The 21,156-nt window shown below is 35.1% G+C and overlaps 1 protein-coding gene across 6 annotated transcripts in view; it reads left to right on the top strand.

The window, feature by feature from the left end:
* Positions 1-21,156, top strand: part of CYRIB (CYFIP related Rac1 interactor B) — a 147,040-nt gene that overhangs the window by 115,009 nt on the left and 10,875 nt on the right. For 3 of the 6 annotated variants that reach the window (XM_057735621.1, XM_057735619.1, XM_057735623.1), the window contains 5 exons: positions 2,702-2,784; positions 9,426-9,547; positions 13,684-13,789; positions 19,261-19,397; positions 20,442-20,519. In XM_057735621.1, the coding sequence (XP_057591604.1) occupies positions 2,712-2,784; positions 9,426-9,547; positions 13,684-13,789; positions 19,261-19,397; positions 20,442-20,519 (516 nt within the window). In that variant the 5' untranslated portion in view covers positions 2,702-2,711. Of the gene's footprint in view, positions 1-1,416; positions 1,781-2,701; positions 2,785-9,425; positions 9,548-13,683; positions 13,790-19,260; positions 19,398-20,441; positions 20,520-21,156 lie in introns of those variants that run through there. The other 3 variants (XM_057735622.1, XM_057735625.1, XM_057735624.1) reach the window with 3 other exon arrangements.

Genomic DNA, 21,156 nt, shown 5'->3' with positions numbered 1-21,156 from the left:
ACACCAAATGGTGTACTGCCTTTTTCTCTTAAAGACAATTACAGTCCTTTCTCATGCTGATTTTCCATCTGTGGTTGAAGTTGATGCTACTGGATAATTCCTTGTATAATTGGTCTTTGTCCTGTTAGAGAATTTATAGATGTTTGGAAACAGATATTCCATATATATTTGAAAGCTTTTAAAAATTGAAGCTGTGAAATATTTTTTCCTTAAAAATTTTATTGAATAGATTTAGTAACAATTTGGGGTAATTATTTGGTTGTGATGATTTTGGAAAATGGTTATATTTTTCCTTATATATAAAAGCTTGGTATTTTTAAACTTTTTACAGTGTATAACAAGATGAAGTAGTTTTCTTTTAGTTTTAATTTCAGCTAATCCATCTGTGTCATACATTGTACAAAATCTTTCCAGTGAAATTCTGTGTAATAGGGATTTTAACATCAAAAATAACATAGATCTCTACCTGTCCCGTAGGGGGAATTATTTTAAAAGAAAGGGGATCCTTCAGTATTTATTTGTGAATAAATTAGGTTGCTTTTAACATTTCTGAGAAGTGTATGTCAGTCCATCAGATTTTGATCTCTGAAGCAAATAACTGTTGTACATATACTGTTATTTCCTCTTTGGGAGGCTTCAAGTTAGGGACATATGCCATCGTCCAGAGAGTAGGTGGAGGAAGGGCATGCAGCACAGGTGGCCAGAGTGCTCTTTTCCGATTTTTTGTAATAAGGTGTTTTCTTTCATTGATAAAAATAGTTACTTTTGTATTTTGTTTAATTTACATTTACCAGTAGTTCCATATTTGGAGAAAAAGTATGGAGATTGGGGGAAGGGAGGGTCTGGGGAGCCTGTGATACCATAGTCGGCCTTCCCTATAGTTACTGCAGCTTCAGGATTTGAATCTGGTTTCCTGGATGTTCCCGACCCCTCCTTCCACCTTCACCCTCACTGAGTCATGGCAAATTCTTGGGGCAAGATTTATACCAGTGCATTATTTTTCTTCTACAAACTTACGGAGTTGTAATAATTGTTGGCTCCCTTTGTGTTTGCTGTGTTAACCTAATTTCTAAGTTACATACTTTGTATACCATTGATATTGTTAAATAATCCATCTGTGAGTTAAATAATAAAAAGTTTGATTAATCTTAGGAGTATAGAAAACGTAAGAAATACTAGCTTATGTGGTAAAATTTTAAAAATGGGTCATTAATTGATATCTCCCTTCAGTCTTTAATGGTTAAGTGTGGTATGAATACTGTCTTCCTTGTGTTCCCAATAGGATTTGATTCTGCAAGGACAATATTCCTATTATTTACAAACAATGGTCTCGATACTTACTTAGTTGAGAAATCTATTTTTGTTGTTAATTTAAATTGAGAATGTATGCCTCAAACATTTTAAAGGAGTAACACTAGCATAGATATTAATCAAATGTAAATATTGTAAGTTATATGTAAAAATTAATCTTTTTTCCAATTTTGCTTTATGTAACTTTTTGATATGCGGGAAAGAGGGACAAGAGCTATAAACTCAGAGCCAACTGTGCTTTTGTTGTTCCAAATTTTCAATGCCAGAAGCATATAAACCTGCACCTGTTTGTAATTATGAGCAAGCCAGCCTTTGCCGAATCCCAGGCCTCTGCTTAGAACTTTTTTTTTACTGGAACTAAATGATGTTGCCATTTTTATTTTTAGGTTTGCTGGCATGGGTAATCTCATTAAGGTGCTAACCAGGGACATAGACCACAATGCAGCACATTTTTTCTTGGACTTTGAAAGTAAGTCTCTTAGCCCTTCACGGCTGGTGCATAATGGTAAAGGTGAAAGATTAATTATACTCACACCGCAGTGAAGGCCAGCCAGACTATTTGTTAATAAAATATGGGGATCAAACAAAATTTGCATGACTTTTTTCTTAATCGTAGGCAAACATCACCATCATATGTATAATTTAGTTTTTCATTTCCTGAAATCATGTTGAGTCTGTAGTCAGTGCTGTCCTTTCATTAGTCCATGAAGCAAGTAGCCTTATGATGAACATTCTAATAGTATGCCTTAGTGACTATGCCCAGCATTCTGTTTGCTTCTAATCCTATGATAATTTTATGAAAAATCAGAGTTGTGCTGCATATCCAGAATCAGTTCTTTAAATAACCTCCACAAATTATTGAGAATCCAAATTTGGTTAGAAATATATGCTTTATTTAACAGCATGTGGGAAGTAGTTTAATATTCTGCGCTTTTATTTGAAATGGAGAGGTGAGCTGTAGCCAAAACTCTTAATATTTGGCTTTGAAATAAATTGTTGTTTCAGTGCAATATTAAAGATTACATGTGAATAATTCTTGATCAGAAATTTCTTTTCCAGAATACTTGCACTATTGGAATACTTAAAGAATTTTTCATTATAAGGCCATTAATGAAACTTGTCTTGGGAGAATTTTAAGAAGAATTAGAACAACAGTTGTGCCATTGTGTACAGGAAAACTACATTTCACCTCTAGGTCCTACATATCAGCACCTTGAGAACCTGGTTTGCTGTCTGCCAGAGCACAGTCTGGGTAACCTGAAGGACGAATTCATGGCCTAATGAACATTTTCCCTGTTACTACTTTTTTTTTTTTTTTTTTTTTAAGTAAATTTCAGATGTTCTTTTTTATAAAGGGATATTTTCTCTTTTCTCATTCTTGTCTTGACAGGTACCTTAACATGGGGAATCTTCTTAAAGTTTTGACATGCACAGACCTTGAGCAGGGGCCAAATTTTTTCCTTGATTTTGAAAGTGAGAAGATGATTTTATATCTATTTTTCTTTGCCTGCAGTAGACTGCGTTTGTCTTGCACTAAATGAATGTTTCCACTTTGCCATCTTTTTAACTTTTGCTTTGCATGACTGAGCTATGAATTGTTTGAGTAAAATATCTGGTGCCTTCTAGAACTGGAAGTCATATTTTAGAGATTAAATTGTGATAACGTTTTTACTTGAATTTTTATAAGAGATTCGTATCTCTTAGTTGGACATTATTTTATAATTTGAGATCTCTAATGAAAACGTTTGAGATTCTCTGAAAACATTTTTATGAAAAAATTTTGGTGGAAAGAACAAATGCTACTTCAAGATTAACTGAAAGCAATATTTGGGGAAAAACTTATTGTAGTTGAGAAAAATTGATTTGGTTTCAATTAGTCTATGTACCTAGTGAAATATTTTGAATACAAAATCTGTTCATGAAGGCCATTCAAAGCTCAGTAATTTGGGCATAATATTAAAAGGTAAGTGTGAACCTTAATTATTTAATCTTTGCAGATAATTAATTTGAAAAGTTAAATTCATTATATGTATTTATTTCAGGAATTCATTTTTTTCTAACTCTAAATAAAAAGAAAAATAATGGGTTCACAGACCTTTAAGTAATTTGCCTTCTGTTTGTTTTATGTTGCATGACCTATTGTAATATGGTCTAAGAGTGGCAGGTAAGTGTCATTGACCCCTGTGCATGTTGAAAAGCTTTTGCTTTTTTGGCTGTCAGTGTTGTTTTAGCTTGTCTGGTTGTCAAATTGGGAACAATGATATTAAATTGGTGTTTTAGTGTGAATGTTGCTATTTTAACTGATCATTAGAAAATTGTTAGGAAAGGGTGAAGAGAGAAACTTTAGGTTATAAATCATGTGATCTCCCCCTTGCATTTTCATCTGAGATTAAAACATTTGAGCAGATTTTAAAATACTTTAAGACCTTTTCTGATTTTTAAAACAAATCCCTTAAAATAAATCCCCAGAGAGACATTGCATTTTTCCATCAACTTCATTTTAGTTTATGTAATATTCATCCTATTTTATGAATAATTTGTATACTTTTTCTTTAAACCAGGACAGTTCATATGAGCACATTAATTTATAGCTTATCTCCATTTGATGGGATAATTTGTGGTCTCTGATATTTTTCTACTCTTATTACATTCCTGTTAATGTTCCGTTATACTTTGGGTACTGTGTGCAGGCTAGCAAAGAGTAGTACTGTCAATATCAGAACCATATTGTTTGGTTTTTAGGGGACAATGTTGTTGAATATTAGTTTTCTTGACCCTTCTCAACAATTTAACAAAGCTGTTTTAAATGCATGTTTAGCATGAATTTTAATCAGCTTGGGGACTGTTGAGCAGATTGCTGACTTGAAGATTATTCTTTGAGATGAGGCAGCTTACATCAGAGCTATATTTTAGTTTATTTGCATCTGTTTCAAACTTGCTCTTATATATTTTTCTGCTATTCTGTCTCCTTTTTATTCTTTGTCTCAAGTTCCTTACATTTGCAGAATCTTGGCTTTGGTATAGTCAAGATCTTGTTCAAGACTTGGCACTTGATCCTTTTATAACCCTAGCATTATGTTGTGGTCACGTGAGAAGCATGAATTTACTGTAGTTTAAAAAAATATTATTTGGTCTTGGTTTTCTTATCTGTGGGAGTTTGTATTACGATCCTTAAAATTTAAATAGCTAATTTAGTAGCAGGAAAAGGTTAAAATTGCTAACAAGAACAGTAATAACCGACAACGAAGAACTACATATAAAGTGTTGTTAACTTCTTAAAGGCAAATATAAATTAGATATTTATTGCTTATATCATCAGCCAGTGTAGAACTTTTGGTTTGACACTTACTGGTATACTGTAAATGAAACTTAGTGAAAACAGTCTGCAAACTAGGCGAGAGTTTGTCCCTTGCTAGTTCTTAGTTACATTTTAAAATATGTTTTCTTTTGAATCTAACATCAGAGTTCTTTTAATCAATTTTATCTCTCGTCCATTGACATATTTGTCTTTTCAAAAATATGCATTTGTAAAAGCATACTTTATTATTAGGCTACTGTAGTAACCCCTTGAAAGTTCCTTTCTTTAACCTGTTTTATACCAAACTCAAAATTGCCAACCCAGTTGATTTGCCAGTTCATTATGATTATTGAGAATAAAGTCACATTCTTTTATTAAATAGAGTAGTACTACATTATTTATTTCTAGACAAACAGTGATACTTAGGTTGCCAGAATAATTTAGCTTATTTCCATCATTCTGATTGGTTAAATCTAGCTCAGTGCATCTCCATGGCTGGGCAGCTATAGAAATAATTCCATACAGAGGGATATACTGGCATTTAGCATCAAGCTGTATAAAAATTAACTGTTCTAGTAATTTTAAACTGTGATTGAATGCAATCCTGCAGTTGACAAAATGACTGTCTTTAATCATTATGCCTTAATTTATGTGCTTGCACGCACACATACTATTTCTCACTTCAGTTTAGGTTGCCTCCTATATGCCACCCAGTAGGTACTGGGGATGCAAAGATAACTAAGATACAACCCTCGTCTTTGGGGAATTCTCAATTCAGTAGAATAGATAGAAATGCAGGCTAATTATTTACATAATTTATATCACTCAAGGTGTAGGTCAGGAAGGGGATTAACTTTACCTAGCTGTGAGTAGATTGGGCATGGTGGAAGACTTTCTGATGGTGATATTTGAGTTGGGTTGTGAAGGGTGAATTAGAAGATTTCAGGCTAAATTAGTGCAGTGTATTGTAGAAAGAAAGAACAACATGTAAAAAAAGCCTTAAGGCGTGAAAGGACATTCTGTGTTCAATGGGAAACATATCATTATCTACTCGAGGTAATAGAAAGAAGTCTTTTTCTTAGAACAAATTATACCTATATGATTTTAAGAATACTGGTTTAATTAATACGTAAGTCCAGAATTGTCCCGTAAAATTTGGCGGCAGTTATGCTAATGACTGCATATTAAAAGCACTGAATTGGGGCCTGTATAACCTCTTCTAGTTCTTGAAATTTATTTTGTAATGACATTGTTAATTTATAGCTCATTCTAATGACAGATCTTTAGCCTGAGTGACGATCTGTTAGTTCACTAGATTGTTTCTTGGGAGAAGAGGGACTTTTATTTTTATGTCCTTTCCCAACCTTAGCATAGTGCTTTGTAATCATAGAAGTTCAGTATTCCTTCGTTTGTTAACCTTGGCTTACTTATGTCCAGGTAGACCAAAATAGGAGAGTAAATACGGGTGGTCATCTGTAAGTGAGAGGTAGAATCTTACTTTCTCTGATTCTCTGTTATAGTGCCTTTCCTCTTAGTCATACATTTCTTCTAATTCTTGTGTCTTTTGTGTTGACTGTTCCCCTCACCCCCCCTTAAAAAATATTGATAATACCCATTTTTTCAGTCTAACTTTGTTTTTCCATTTTACTTTTGTATATTTGCAATTGCTTTTGCCCTGTACTTTGAAATTTCAGGTGGCATTTTCTTATATTTATTTTTCTAAAATGATGTAGGATTATATTCAGAGATAAAAATGCACAATAGAAAAAAATGCACAATAGCCTTCTTTAACACTTGCTGGAGGCATGTTTATATCTCTGTACCTTCTCATTCATTCAACAGATATTTGTTATGGAAAATCTACTAGGTACTGAGTTTATATAGTGTACAGTGGTATGTACTATACATTGAAGTTCCTGCCTCGATGAGACTTGTGGTGATAGATTGTAAATATTTACTAAATGAATGAATGCAAGATTAAAGCAGAAAGACCCCTTATCACAGTTATAATTTTTATGTGACTTTTTTTTCCTTTTGTAGCTGATCTTTGCCTCCTTTTGTACCATAACAGCTACAATTTTAACAATTATTTTCAGTGACTCTTCTGTAGGAAACTGGTGTGAAGTTATTAAAATAATTAATTTTACCTTCAAATAGTAAGAACAACTGAAACATGCTTTAATTTCTCTTAAATAGCTGTTAAAACTAAGCTTAATGACTAATCACTGTGCCTACTCTCAGTAGTAGATACATTTTGTAATCAAATGAATGTCCTTTTGTTAGTTGGCTAAGTGATATGTTTTTCCTCAAGTAACAAAATTTTTCATTTTTTTAATGAAAAATCAAAGTGACAAGTCTTGGCTGCATTATATGATACATTTTTGGGAAAAAAATCTTTTATTTTATATAGTCCTTTCCACTCCCTGGTATTTCACCTTTTGCATGACCTGCTATCAGTAAAGTAGTGCTTACCTGTCTGCTCTTTTCTGTTTGTCTTCATTTCTACAGCAGTCTTCAGCAGCTTTCAAAATTATAAATGTGACTTTCCTGTGACAGTCTAAAAAATGTTTAATCACTGTGGTGCTGGGTATTTTTTCCACCCTTAGGGGAAACTGGAATCTTCTCCTTTATTTTAAAATTTCCTGGTACTTATTAAACCTTTAATAATTATTAACCACTTCCAAGGTCTATTTAAATCTACTTGATAATGTTTCTTTTGTATGTAATTCTCAGTGTCATATTTTTATGTTAACAGCTAGTCACCACACCAAAAATACAGTTTAGTATTTTCAAACTTCACAAATATCTTTTAATATATAATAGTCAAAATATTGTCCTTTGTCATGAATTCCAACTTCATGAATTCAAACTATGATGTGTCTACTATTGATGTTATGTCTATAGTTTCACAATTCCATATGAAGAGTATAAAACTGCTGTTTTTGCATGTAAAACTTTTTCTCTAGTGCATCTGGTGTAAGTATAAAAGTTATGAGGTGTACTTTTTTTTAGTGTGTATCTAACTATGACTATGGAGAATATGGTCTGGCTAAATGAAAAAAATATTACTGCTAAATGACAAACTCTGATATTTAAAAAATCATTTAGTTATGATATCAGTATTTGCTCCTAGTAGTACCTTTATAACTTTGGACACAGACAGAGTCTTTTTAATTTTCCAATTGTCTCCTCTTGTGTAATTATTTTTCATAGCATTTTCATTTAAAATACATGATTTCTGAGGGAAATTTGAAAAATAAGGGAACAGATATGAGAACACAAATTCTTAAGTTGGCTTTGCATGTGAATGTTACTTATTGTTGCTATAGTACTGTCTTAAGTATGTTGCAATTAAAATTTGGTACTGTAATTGTTGATTTAAAAAAATATAAATGATATATTTTTGACTAGTTGGCAAGTTTAATAGATGGAATTGAATTATGACTTGCCCCAATCGCAAAGTAAAGTTACAGGGTTTAGGCATCTGGACTCCTAGTTTTGTGTGTGAATCAAGTTTTTAAAAATTTTCCAAGGAAAGGAATAAATAGATCATTATGTATTTATGGGGAGGTGGAGTATGTGCAGAAAAGTCTAGATAGTAATTTTATATGATTGGTAAACAAGAGATTTATCAGAAATGTTCTTAATTCATATTATAAATTTGCTCTGCCTCCAGAGCGTAAGAGAAAATTTTAGCATGGAGGAATTCTGACATCACAGTTGCTCTCTGAAACATTATGGTAATCATAATGTTTATTATTTTAAGTGCTTTATGCCTTATCTGTAGTATTGAATATAGTCTAGTTGGGAAAATTTATGAGAAACTCAGTTTCCTCACTGAGCGTCCATTCCCCACCGCCCCCCAAAAAAGAATCAAATGTATTGAATAAAAAAGATTTATCCTTAGAGAAAGAAATGACCAAGGTATTAAAAACAGAATTTTTGTCACCTAGAGTCTAACAGAGAGAAATCCAGAATTATTCACCTCTTAACTTGTGTTTTGTGGCTAACACCAAGTGGTGGAAGTGCTCATATATTTGTTTTCCTGATTATGCTTTTTATAATTCTCCCTTCATTTTTCCTCTCAGTCCCAAGTATATAAAAACTGAATTTTTGCTTTAGTATTTCAAAATTTCAGTGATAGTATTGTATCTTAAAGTATCTAGTTTTTAGTAGCCTAGTAATTCTGGAGCAGTTTATAATTCGAACTCCTCTGCACCAGGAATCTGGACCTTTTTCGTTCACCAGCAGAGAAGTTCATTGGTGCAGAATATACAGTGGTCTTTAGAAAAGGGGAGCATCTAAAACCTTTTTAAGTTTCTAATTTTGTATATCAAAACTCAGTCATTAAAATGAACTTTATAGGAAAATAGTTTGTCTTCAACTGTAGGTGAGCTAGATGTATTCGTAGGCCTTTCATTTCCATTGCATTAAAATAGATCATTATTCATGTATTTAGTCACTACTGTTAGTGATGAATGTAGGAGAAACAGTGATTTTTAACACTCAGAGTTAAAACTTTTGAATTATAATTCTTGTTTGTTTACTATACCAGGCCATGATTTGTAACTTAAAATAAATAATAGTGTTTGGTGTTCCCTTGCTGCTTTGTGATATTTACAAACTTAAGGCTAATTGCTCAAATATAGAACTATGGCAAAATTATCAGTCTTTTCTAAGAAGTGCAAAGTTAGCATTGGAAAAATGTTAGTCATCTTTAGAATATTGGGTTATTCAATGCTTAGAGTTATTAAACATGTAGTAAAAAAAAAAAATCATGTGACTGTAAATTTTCTTGTGCTTTCCTGCTATTTAGATGCCCAGCCTACAGAGTCTGAGAAGGAAATTTATAATCAGGTGAATGTAGTACTAAAAGATGCAGAAGGCATCTTGGAGGACTTGCAATCATATAGAGGAGCTGGCCATGAAATACGAGAGGTAAAACATGTTCATACATTTTCCAATAGACTAAAATTATCATGTGCCTCTTTTTAATTGCTACTATTTTCTATACTTTATCGTCTATTTGCATATTAAGTATTCCATTTAAAGGAAGATCACTTGCATTATTTCAAAAGTGGTTGCAGTGATATAAGGGTGAAAGGAAAACAAGGTTCTATAAATACATAATTCATATATATTAAAGAAAATTTTATTTTTTGGTTTACTCTCACACTTGAAATTTACAGTATCCTTACAGTAGCCAAGGGGGGTTATTTATACTGTTTTTGGAGGGGAGAACATGAAACTTTCTGTGGCTTTTTTTTTGTTCTGCTAGTCTATTTTTCTGCTCCTTCTAAGCTTCCTAGGAGAAAGCTGAAACCATCCTTGTGGTCTGGACCCACTCAACTCTGTCTGATGACTTGACACCACAGAGCAAATGTTTGGTGTGGTCTCCCTCAACTTCTTCTCCCAAATCCATGAACTTATCCAGGTTTCCAACCATCTCTTTTTCCATTTCTTCTGTTTTTTTTTGTTTTTGTTTTTGTTTTGTTTTTCAGAAGAAGCTGTGTCCCTGCTTCTTACCAAGACTAACTTTGCTACCTTTGTTCTCCACGCCCCTCTGGAACTTAACTCTTAATTTCCTTCTCTTAATTACATCTTCTTTCTTTTTTCTTTTGTTGACTTCTTCCCTGCTCATGTTGTCCGTACCCCACTCATGGGTAGTGTACTACCCAAGAAACTCCCTGGCCTCTGGACCATCTCTCTTTCTCATTATAACATCTCTTGAAGGCATAGCTCACACTTTGTTGCTTCATTTTTTCCTGCCCTTCTGCTTCTGTTATTCTTTAAATAATAATGCAAAGGTTTTCAAGGATTGATCCATTGGGTTTGCAGACCATATTAAACTTGATTCCACTAATGACATTTGGAGTCCTAGTGAAGGAAGGATTAAGTGCAGACACCTGAAGATGACGAGTCGCTAGGTGTTTTGGACTGAGGGGCCACAGGTTTGGTTGATTGACTGGATGTTTAATGTAAAGGAAAAGGAGAAATTAAATGATTACGTGGTGTCTAGTCCAGATTAGCAATTGGTGGTATCATTAACAGGGAAATTACAGGTTTATGTGAATTCTATGTTTTACCTCTCCTGCACTGGACTGCTTGTTTCCTGAATGTCTTGCTTATGTACAATCCCTTGCCTTTGTTTTTGTCTGGAATATGCCCTTCTTTTTTTCTTTTCCTGTTCAATTCCTGTCCTTCCTTCAAATTGCAGTAATCTTCTACTTCCCTGTACTCTTTTGCCATAGCAGTTTGCACATATTTTTTATGGTAGCCATCACTGTTTTTTAAACCAGTGATATATGATGTCTGTATCTTCACTATTGCACCTCTAGCTTGAGGAGGGTAAACCTGGTTTCTTAACTTATTTTTGTGTTATCAGCACCTAGTACAGTGTTTAGTAAGCAGCTAGTAACTTGAAGAAATAAATGCAAGAGCTTTAGACTAATCTTGCCAGTATCATTAGTTTGAGTAAAACCTTAAGATTTCAGTAATTGAAGGCATGTAACCATTTCTGTGAATTTCGCATTCTCTAAACATATAAAAGCTAAGTATATACCAAGTACCTAAAGAACAGATATGACTACCAAAGCTGCCATAGGTCAATATGAAGACTTAATTGGCTAGTAGAAGAACCATTTCTACCTATGAGAAAACACACAATAGAAAAAAAGTTTAGATTTACAGTAAATGCCCATCACTGTTAAAAAGTTGTACTGCATACAGTAATAAGCTGTTAAAAGTTTAATATTGGTTGGTTTATGAAGAAACAGGTAGCCTTAATCAAGGCAAGTGGTATTGTAGAGTGGTTGTCTTTTTGGAGATCAGTTTGGCAAGGTGTGAAATCAGATCTATAAAACTATTTGTACTCTTCTATCAGGTACTTAATTTTAGAAAATACTCTCCAAAAGGCTATCATTCAAGAGGGAGGTAAATGTGAAAACCTTTAGGGCCACCTTATTCATTGTAGCAAAAATGTGGAAGCAGTTCATGGCGTTGTTTTGAGGAGAAAGTTAGATAATCCATCAGCAAAGACACACAGAAGCTGACACACAGAACGTAGACTGAGAGTTTACTGTTATTACTATGCTAGTGATGTGGGTTATGTATATATTTGTTTAAATAGCACTTTATTAAACATGACTCTAAAATTGAATAAAATTTTACATAGGATCTACTAAATAAGCAAAGCTTATTCTCTAGGATAACCGCTAGAGAGGGAAGGAAGAACTTTCCACTAATGTTTTGATATATCCATAACAGTTTTAACATTTTTGAAAATGAGAGTTATAATACCTACTCCATGACAACCTCACCACTGACATGATACTAAGTTCCCCTATTCCTGTTGGGCTATGATGGATGCTGTACCAAAAATGTTATCTATACCAGTAGAACTGATCTGAGAGGAGAAAGAATCAGAATTATAAGGAGAACCATAAAATGTTGTCATGAAAGAGCAGCCAGTGTCTTCAGTTCTAAGTCCAGACAAGGCAGGGTCAGGGAAATAGTTAACTCTATTCAGTTATGAAAATGGGTGACATTTGCTGGAGCATTTTAATATTATGAGAATGAGTTGATATTTAGAAAATCATTTTTAGATCCTTTCCAGAAAGGTTGGATAGGCTTCTGAAGAGAAGGAGATAAATTTAAAAATTTTATCTATTTGCTTATTTCCCAAATAATAAACAAATTTTTACTGCTTGATCTAAAACCATTGAGATTGGGCTTGAAACTAAAAGGATTTTTTTATATACATCAGGATAATATCACAGTCCCTTTGAAATATTCATATTAATATAATGTGAAATAAGGATTGTTACATGTTGTAACGTCCAGTTTTCTTTAACTTTACAATATTTTTGGATAGTTGTATAAATGGGATTCATTTCAGACTCCTACTTGTTTATATAAAAAAAATCAAGAAAATTTGAATATAATGGCAAGCTTATATAAAGCAAATTGCTTAAACAGTATATAGCCCATTTATTTAGTTTGTGGCTAATTTATTGGATGCATCTTCTAAATTTACCTGGTTTCAATCTTACTTTGCTTATTTTTTGGTTTTGTATGGTTGGAGTCAGAGTACTAGTGTCTTGGGGAAATATAAATGTGCCGTTTAGATTTCTGATAACATTATAAACAGGGTTTGGTTATGCGTTCCATCTTTCAGATGGTGTGTTTAGCTTGTTTGAAGATGTTAGAGAAAGCAAATCAGGTTGTGGGAAAAGGGTTAAGAAAAACATCTATAAGCAAAAGGAAGATGAAAGCAAGAAAATATATTTCTTTGGGAATAACCCTCTGTATTTACAGATGATTGCCCGATGGCTTGAAAGATTGGACATAGAGCATATTCGTGTTTATGTTAGAGGCTCTAAATTATGTTTTATTTTCTCCCCTTTCACATTTGAAACTAGTTTTTCACCTTATTCAAGAAAACCTAGAAAGAACTTAGACTCCAGAATAGGATTTTAGTTATAAGGAGGGGATAAGTGACAATTTCTAAATCACCTTTTTCAGGCTGATTTAGGTTCTTAAGTGTTTGGTAGCTTTTTTTTTTTTTTAATTTTATTTATTTATTTATTTTTGGTACCTTTTTTAAACCTAGTTTGGACCCTGGAATTTGACTTATTGCAAGTTTATTAGCCTTTTCCCAGAGTTGAGTGTTATTTCATAATTGCCTTACTTTTTTGGTTTCCTTTTATTCTGCTAAAATAATCCTTAAAGCAGAGAATTTCTAAGAAAGCTTGTCTGTGATATGGGAAACATTTTGGTTTCTTTTTGTGGCTTTAAAAGATATCAAGGCGTAAGATACCTAACAAACATACATTGTGCCATGTTTTATTCCATTCTGCCCCATATCCATGGCAAGGGTGAGGAGGAATGTAGTAGAGTAGGTCTGAAGTGTCCGTGGAGCTGAGAAGGGCTCTCTCAGCATTCCTGTGTCCATTACTCTGAATTTCGTGGACTATACCGGGGTTTCCTGTGTTTGCAGAAATCTATATTTTAATGTGAAAATAATACTGTTGTGATTTTTTAAAAAATCTCTTTTTATTCTTTGGATTTTGAAGGCAATCCAGCATCCAGCAGATGAGAAGCTGCAAGAGAAGGCATGGGGTGCAGTTGTTCCACTAGTAGGCAAATTAAAGAAATTTTATGAATTTTCTCAGAGGTTAGGTAAGTTGAAAGTTTTATCATTGTGACTTGCCTAGTGGAAAAGACTTATCGATACTGGAAGTGTTTACAGCATTTTATGTTCATATTGCTGAATTTATATGTTTCATAGGTAATCTTCCTATCATCCTGTTCAACCAGGTCTTCAATTTATTTAGACCATTTTCCTCAACAAATTAAAACTTCCATAAGGAAATTCCTGATTTTTTGCAGCTTAAAGGGTCCTATTATGAGAAACCACTTGGTGGAATCTCTCTCCATCTCCATAGCAAATCCTTTCCCATATGTGGAAACTAATCCTCAGTCTCTGGGGTTATTTAGATTATTGTGTTCTTAAAATCATTGCTGATTATGATCTGTTCATGTACCTGAAACTGTACAAGATGAGAACTAGGAAGCTAATGTTACATGCACAGTTATCGAGGGAGTTATTAAGTAAAAAGAATTCAAAACCATCTGCTTTTTCCCTTGCATGGGAAAAATTATTCAGAGATCAGAACAATGCCTTTAATACAGTGAGTAAGCAAAATTGGAGTTCTTTTTCTTGGGGAAGAACAGGTAAGATTTAGCCATTTAGCTGCTTGTGTAATTTGAAAGATGTAAGTTGGAAGAGCTTTACTTTGTGACTTTGGGAGCGTAGGGGAGGAGTGATATAGATGTGTGTCAGAAATTTGAAACATCTCAATTTAAGTTTCTGACACTTTTTATATAGTTTTGTTTTTTGAATCATAAATGTGTTATATATTCTAAATGAGTACATACAATTTGATAAGAAAACCAGTACTGTAAGATAGAAGTCAATTGGGGGCTCATAAGCTAAATTTAGACCTGAGATATGTTTTTGTTTGGCCCACATGGTTTTTAAAAATTCCTAGTTAATTGCCAGGTTTTAAAATTGGTAATTATTTGTGGGTGTGTGTGTGGGTGTGTGTGTGTGTGTGTTAAGTCTTCGATTGCTTTGGAAAAATCAGTAGCTCAGCCAACAGTGGATCAGCTGCTCTGCCTCTCAGCTGGCGAAGCTAAGTGGCACACCGAGTCTGTCCATTAGTTAGCGTGTGTACTTTCTAGTCTGCAGTGGTCCCTACTACATCCTGGTTTTTGTATCTTTCTCTCTTTATGTCTTTACATTAGCTACTTGGCCATTTGTGTTTGTAACCTGTGCTTCAAAGCTGAAATTCTGGGTTTCTTTTAAATGCCCATATTTTTTAAAAAGTAGAAGACTTGCTGTTTTTCCTTAGCTGCAGGACACACTGTTAAATGCAAAGGCAAATAATAGTTGAGATAGAGGTGTTTGTGTACATTGTCGTCTTCTTACTAGAAATAAAAATTATAAATTATTTTCCTTGGACATGACAGTCAGCTCTTTCAGGCAGGTATCTACGTAGTCTACAGCTTCGTAACCTCGGAGAGCCTGGCTCTTTTCATCTTGTCTGTCTTCACTGCTACTTATTTAGAGCTTTCTTGGGTTGCTAGTTCCCAGCTGCTTTTGAAGTTAAATTGCTTTAGATGCTACTCAGGTCCTATTCAAGTTCATCTTGGTCTCTTAACATTTGCAGGTGAAAAAGAAACAAAAAACAGTAATTATAAAATAAGCCAAACCAGTAAGGCTTACTTGTTTTCTCATATTTCAACTACTGGAATTACATCAGTCTAGTGGTATGTGTTTCGGCACAGGTGCTGTGTTCCATTTCAGCAGAGAATATAGTAACACCGTAATAGCAAAAAGCTATCAGTTTTTCATTCTGTCATGCGGGAGGCTTGAACCTTCATTTTGTGGTCTAGGGCTTCTATAAAGGTGTGACCAATGTGCGGATTTAAGATCTGGTAGTTTACTCCTCATCTCTTGGTCAGTAACCTGGTGTATAATGTTTCCGTTTCCTTGCTGACAGGATGCATGTCCTTGCTTCATATGATAGCAACTTAATGTTGAATGAGTGAGCAAGTGATGGATTAAAGAATACATACATCTGATATATCAAATATGTGTTGGGTATTTAGGAGAAGCAATAATAATGGACTTCAGGCTTTCAAGGCATAATGGCCTATGTTTAAATTCTGGTGTTTGCGGTTATTAGCTGTGTGGTCCTAGCTACATCATTTACATTCTCTGAGCTTCAGTGTCCTATCTGGACCTCCCGTCAGTTGAGCCCTCTGCTTTAAGTCCACATAGGCTCTGGGCTCTTTTCTTCCTACTTCACTGTTGAGCCAGAGATGAGGATAAACACCACAGACAGCAGCGGAGCACCACACACCTGGGAAGATGCACGCGCTCCTTCAGAATGAAAAGGAGCCGGTTGCTTGGCTCAGGCACCACAGATAAACTATAGGGTTGTACTCCAGAAGAGGGACCCTGATCCCTTGATTGTTTGCATGTTTATAGAGGGACAGGGAAGCGACCACTTGACTAATTTGAAAGACACTGAGCTTTGCCGACAGGGTTTAACCTTGCTGGCGTGGGAAACATCCTGTACCCGCTTATTTCAGTCTGAGGCCTTCCCAGTTGAGGCAGCCATCTGAGGGAAGGTTGTGTGACCATACAGTACGCAAACTGCTTTATGTCTCCTCAGTCTTCCTCCTGTTCCAGGGGCTTATAGGGGTGACCTCCAGGGGTCATGATGAGTGAGTCTCTCCAACATGTTGACTCCTTTTCACTGGGCTAAATCTATCAAAATTCGTTCATAAGGTTCTGAAGTGCCCACAATAATGGTGGTCATATCTCTTGACTGTTTCAAATCCCCCACAGCCCATATCCTTTGGGTTCTCTTCTGAGAATTCAAAGACTGGTCTTTGATAGTGGATGGATGGCAGTTGGTGAGAATATATGGCTCTTGTCTGTAAAGGAGCCTTCTCTTCCTAGTCATCAGTTGTTTCCCCTTCTGGACCTGCTTTATAGACCAATCTGTCATTATTATTTCTCCATTTGGTCTCTTCCTTGCAAACTTCTTGTATAGCTTTGGCTTCTGCACTGGTCTACCAGCTAATGTCTTCCAGAATTTAGAGCTTAAGTAGTCCACTAATTTCCTCTTTGCCATCTACCTTTTCTAAGAGTCATGACCACATGGTTTTGTTTTAGGAGCTTCATCAGAGAGATCAATCCCTACATCATCTCTTCTTTGACCTTCCTTTCTTCTAACCCAGCCAGAGACCTGAGCCACTTTCTGGGATCCTCTGTCTCTGATTCCCCTCTTATCTCAGGACACTGTAGTCTAGTAGGACTGTCTTGTATCAGCAGAGGCCCCCAGGCTGAGATAGCTACTTCAAAGGCAAACAAGCAGCCTTATCATCTTGAGTTTCTCTTTCATGGTGGATCTGCCCTTGAGGACTTCAGCCATTCCGGGATAGAAGTTCTCCACAGTCACTGGCCATTTTAGTTCAGCCATGTGACCTGACTCACCGCTTGGTGTGGGGGTGGGGAGTGTCTCCCATTCCCCAAAGTGGTAGAGCGCTTTAAATGCTGAAGTTAGCCCTGAGACTTGATAAAATCCAGGAAATGCAAATTTCTTTTTTCTTTAACAGCTTGTAGCGGTATTGGTGTTTTTTGTTTTTGTTTTTAAAATGCTTTTTCCTGTTCTCACATCTCTCAAACTTTGTTTTCCACTTACAATAATGCTGACACATGATTTGAATATTGAGAGAAGTAAACCATTTTTCAAAATAGCCAAAATTTTTTTCCTTTTAATTGATCTTCACATCCACTCTTGCGCCTCTGTGAGCCATCCATACTCCCTGCAGTCTGTCCTCCACACTGCAGATGACGTGGAGTTTTTAAATGCTCATTTGATGCTGTCACTACCCTGCATAAGTAGTTTCTCTGGGGACGTTATGATGACAAGGCCAGGGTGCTTAATCTGGCACGCAGATGATATGCGTGTGTTTTAGTCTTAGCTCCTCTCCTCCTTATCTCTCTGTTCGCCTGCGTTGGTTGTCGTGCAGTTTCTCTACCATGTCACGCTGGTCTCAGTTCAGATCTGGCTCCCTGTCCTTGCTTGCAAACTCTTGCTCATTCTTAGCGCACAGTCCAGTCTCAGCCCAGATGTCGTGTGTTCAGGGAGGTCTTTTCCTGAGTCTTCCACTAGATAAGGTCCCATTTTCATACGTTTCCATGGTGCCATGCCCTTTTCCTTCTTAACACATATCCCAGCTGTAATAAGGCGTCTGTCTTCTCTCTGTATCATTAGACTCTGTGTGGGTGTAGGGCGTGTCCATCTTCATATGTTTCCCCAGTGCTTGACACATATGAGACCATCGATGCTCTTCTGACTTCCTATAAAAGAAAATAACTATCATCTGCAGTTACTGTGTGGATTACAAATAGTGTCTGGCTCAGAACTTGGCACATAGTAGATACTTAGGAGTACTTCCCATTGGTACTGATCAGTAATCTTCTATAAGGGTACAGAAGGCTAGTTAGATTGTTGCCTTGTTTGAGAAACAGTTTATTATGGTGGAAGAATAGGGCTGTGAAATCAGAAGCACCTGGCGTTTAGGAGCTATACCCTTGGGGAGTCTAACCTCTTTGAAACTCAGTTTATCCATCTGTAGTGCCCATGTCATAGTTGATGGTGAAAGTTGAATGACAGACTAGGTTAAATGCACAAATATGTTCATAATTGGGTCTTCATAAATGGTAGAGTTGGTATTTTTTTAAGTTAAATTAGGTTGATGATCTGACATAAACTTGTTATCATTAATAAATATTGTTTATTAATCTAGCATTTATTAACAAATGTCATGTCACCATCTAACCCTGTAAGCTCTTATTTTCTTTGAATAGGATTGGGCATTGTTTTCTGATTCTGTAATCTGTAACTGAGTTAGTTTGATTACTGTGAATTTTTTTTTTTTTTTTGGAAGTGAAATCAGTATTTCCATTTTTAAACACAGTATTTATTAGTCTGACATTCCAAAAGTAGCAGTTGTTTCAAAGGGACAGTTTTATTTATATACTGAATTGGAATATTTATATTATGATCCTGGAATACCAAACTCTAAAACACCCAGGAAGCTAATTATTAAACCAAATATTTGGTTTCCTTTAGTAGCTGAGAGAAAGCAGTTTGTGTTTATAAATAACACATTCACAGTATGTGAAGCTGGTAATTCATTCATACCCGTGTACCGATTGGACTCTGTGGCCACAGTGCCACTGAAGAAGTTATTACTCAGCTGTAGTAACAGTTACCGTTTCATAAAAACACTGTGTAGAATGTGAAAACAATATAAGATTTGTCCTTTGATCCTGGTATTTCATTCAGATTCACATTTTGCTTGATTTTGAATTTGCATTTACAGAAATTGAATTAGTCACTTTAGGGTTTCTATTCTAATAAACGGTATTCAGTTTGAGTGTTACGTTTAGATAATCTGGCTTTTAAAGAGACCTTTTATGGGAATTGAAATCAAAACATTTTAAAATTGCTCACTTTTTACTAAATAAATAGACACAAACAACATTTTAATCTTTTTTTCTTTAGAAGCAGCATTAAGAGGTCTTCTGGGAGCCTTGACAAGTACCCCATATTCTCCCACCCAGCATCTAGAGCGAGAGCAGGCTCTTGCTAAACAGTTTGCAGAAATTCTTCATTTTACACTCCGGTTTGATGAACTCAAGGTAGGATTGTTCTGCTGGTCCTCATTGTTGTGAAAATCATGAGTCTTTCAATGAGCACTAGGAGGAAGTGCCTGGAGACCTTGTTGAAATGTGCTTAAATGATGTCTGCTAGTCCTCAGCAAAAATGGAAATGCGTAGCAAACAGCAAATTACCCAATATTCAGTTCTCATTTAACTTCATTTTAAAAATCATCTCTGAAACAACAATAATATTGATCTTTTCTAATTGTTTTTTCTGCTCATCCCCAGTTTTTCAACATTCTTCTGTATAAAGAGTTGTTATTTTTTCTCTCTTCCACCCCACTCCCTCCCTCCCTCCCCTCCCTTTCTCCCTCCCTCCCTCTTCTCTCTTTCTCACTCCCCTATCCCACCTCAATCTACCTACCTATAAATGTCCCTTTTGCTAGAAGGAGTGACAGTGTAAAGAAAGAAACATTAAATTCCATATCAGGAGACCTTAGTCAACAGTAGTCAATTATGAAGCAGATCCTTTGACTTTTCAGCACCCCAGGTATCTTATCTAGAAAATGGAAGAGCTGGATTCCTAATTCCAGCGTTTTATCAACATTATATCGTAGACAACTATTCTCTTTTATTAATACTTTGAGCACAAATGATTTGCATATAAAATTTTAGTCTGTTGGAAGACTGCCCTGTTGACCATATATACATATACACACTTTATTGTAATAATCCGAATTAAGTGGCTACACATTCCCTTTTGTTTTTGTTTATTTGGTAATACCATTTTTGGTAAACAACCTTTTAGTATATTACCTAAAATTAATGAAAGGAGAGAAAATATACTGACTGTGACTGAAAAACAGTCTGCACAGTCTTATATATTCAGTAATGACTGCGTACAGTGTTACATAATTTAAGTGCAAATAGTTATCTTGGATGATAAAGGTTTTAGTTCTTAAAATGATATTACAGATTAGGAAATGTTACTTAGCTAATTATAACTCTAGTAGATCTTTTGCTTAATTTGTCTACTGTCATTTAGTAAATAATACTTTTTTCTTTCATAAATGTCTTCTTTAGATGACAAATCCTGCCATACAGAATGATTTCAGCTATTATAGAAGAACATTGAGTCGTATGAGGATTAATAATGTTCCAGTAAGTTCATGCTTTGAATTATAGGGTGGTAATAATCATTCAGCTCTCAGTTGGTTCGGTCTAATCTTGTATTTATTCAGTCACTTATATTCATTCATTCAGATGCAGCTGAAGTTAGCAGTACAGTTAGTAATTATGGGCATCCACAGCTGTGGGAAGAAAAAGCAAAGCATAGCAAACCGTATGGTATTTACCTGTTTTTCCACCCAGTCCCTTATTCCACGACTGCTTCAGTAAAATTGCTTTTTTGTCTATATAACATTGACACAGTTTCTCTTTGTACTCTCATTTTAACTGTACAAAAATTTTGTGAATTGGTGGTTATGAGTTATTTGTCCCCATATTCTTAGAATGGAAGAATCCTGGGGAGAAATTGACCCCAGATAGGAGAAATACTAACGCTGGCAGGAAGGGAGAGCGAGCTCTTGGACCGCGAGCACATCTGTGTCTGGCGTGGCTGTGTGAGAAATGGCCTCTGTGCCTGTGGCTTGGCTGGCATAGCATCTCTTCTGGTTTGTTAGCCTCTCGACTGCTCCATGTTTTTAGCTGTTTAATACCCTTTTCTCCAACACGTCAAATGCCATAAGTAAAACCTTAAACGTGAAGGAAAATACTATCTTTTTCTCTAGATATTTTG

The sequence above is a fragment of the Hippopotamus amphibius genome, chromosome 5 (assembly GCF_030028045.1).
Source record: "Hippopotamus amphibius kiboko isolate mHipAmp2 chromosome 5, mHipAmp2.hap2, whole genome shotgun sequence".
NCBI lineage: Eukaryota > Metazoa > Chordata > Mammalia > Artiodactyla > Hippopotamidae > Hippopotamus > Hippopotamus amphibius.
The sequence above is the reverse complement of the archived record's forward strand: the minus strand, read 5'-3'. Positions and strand labels throughout refer to the sequence as shown.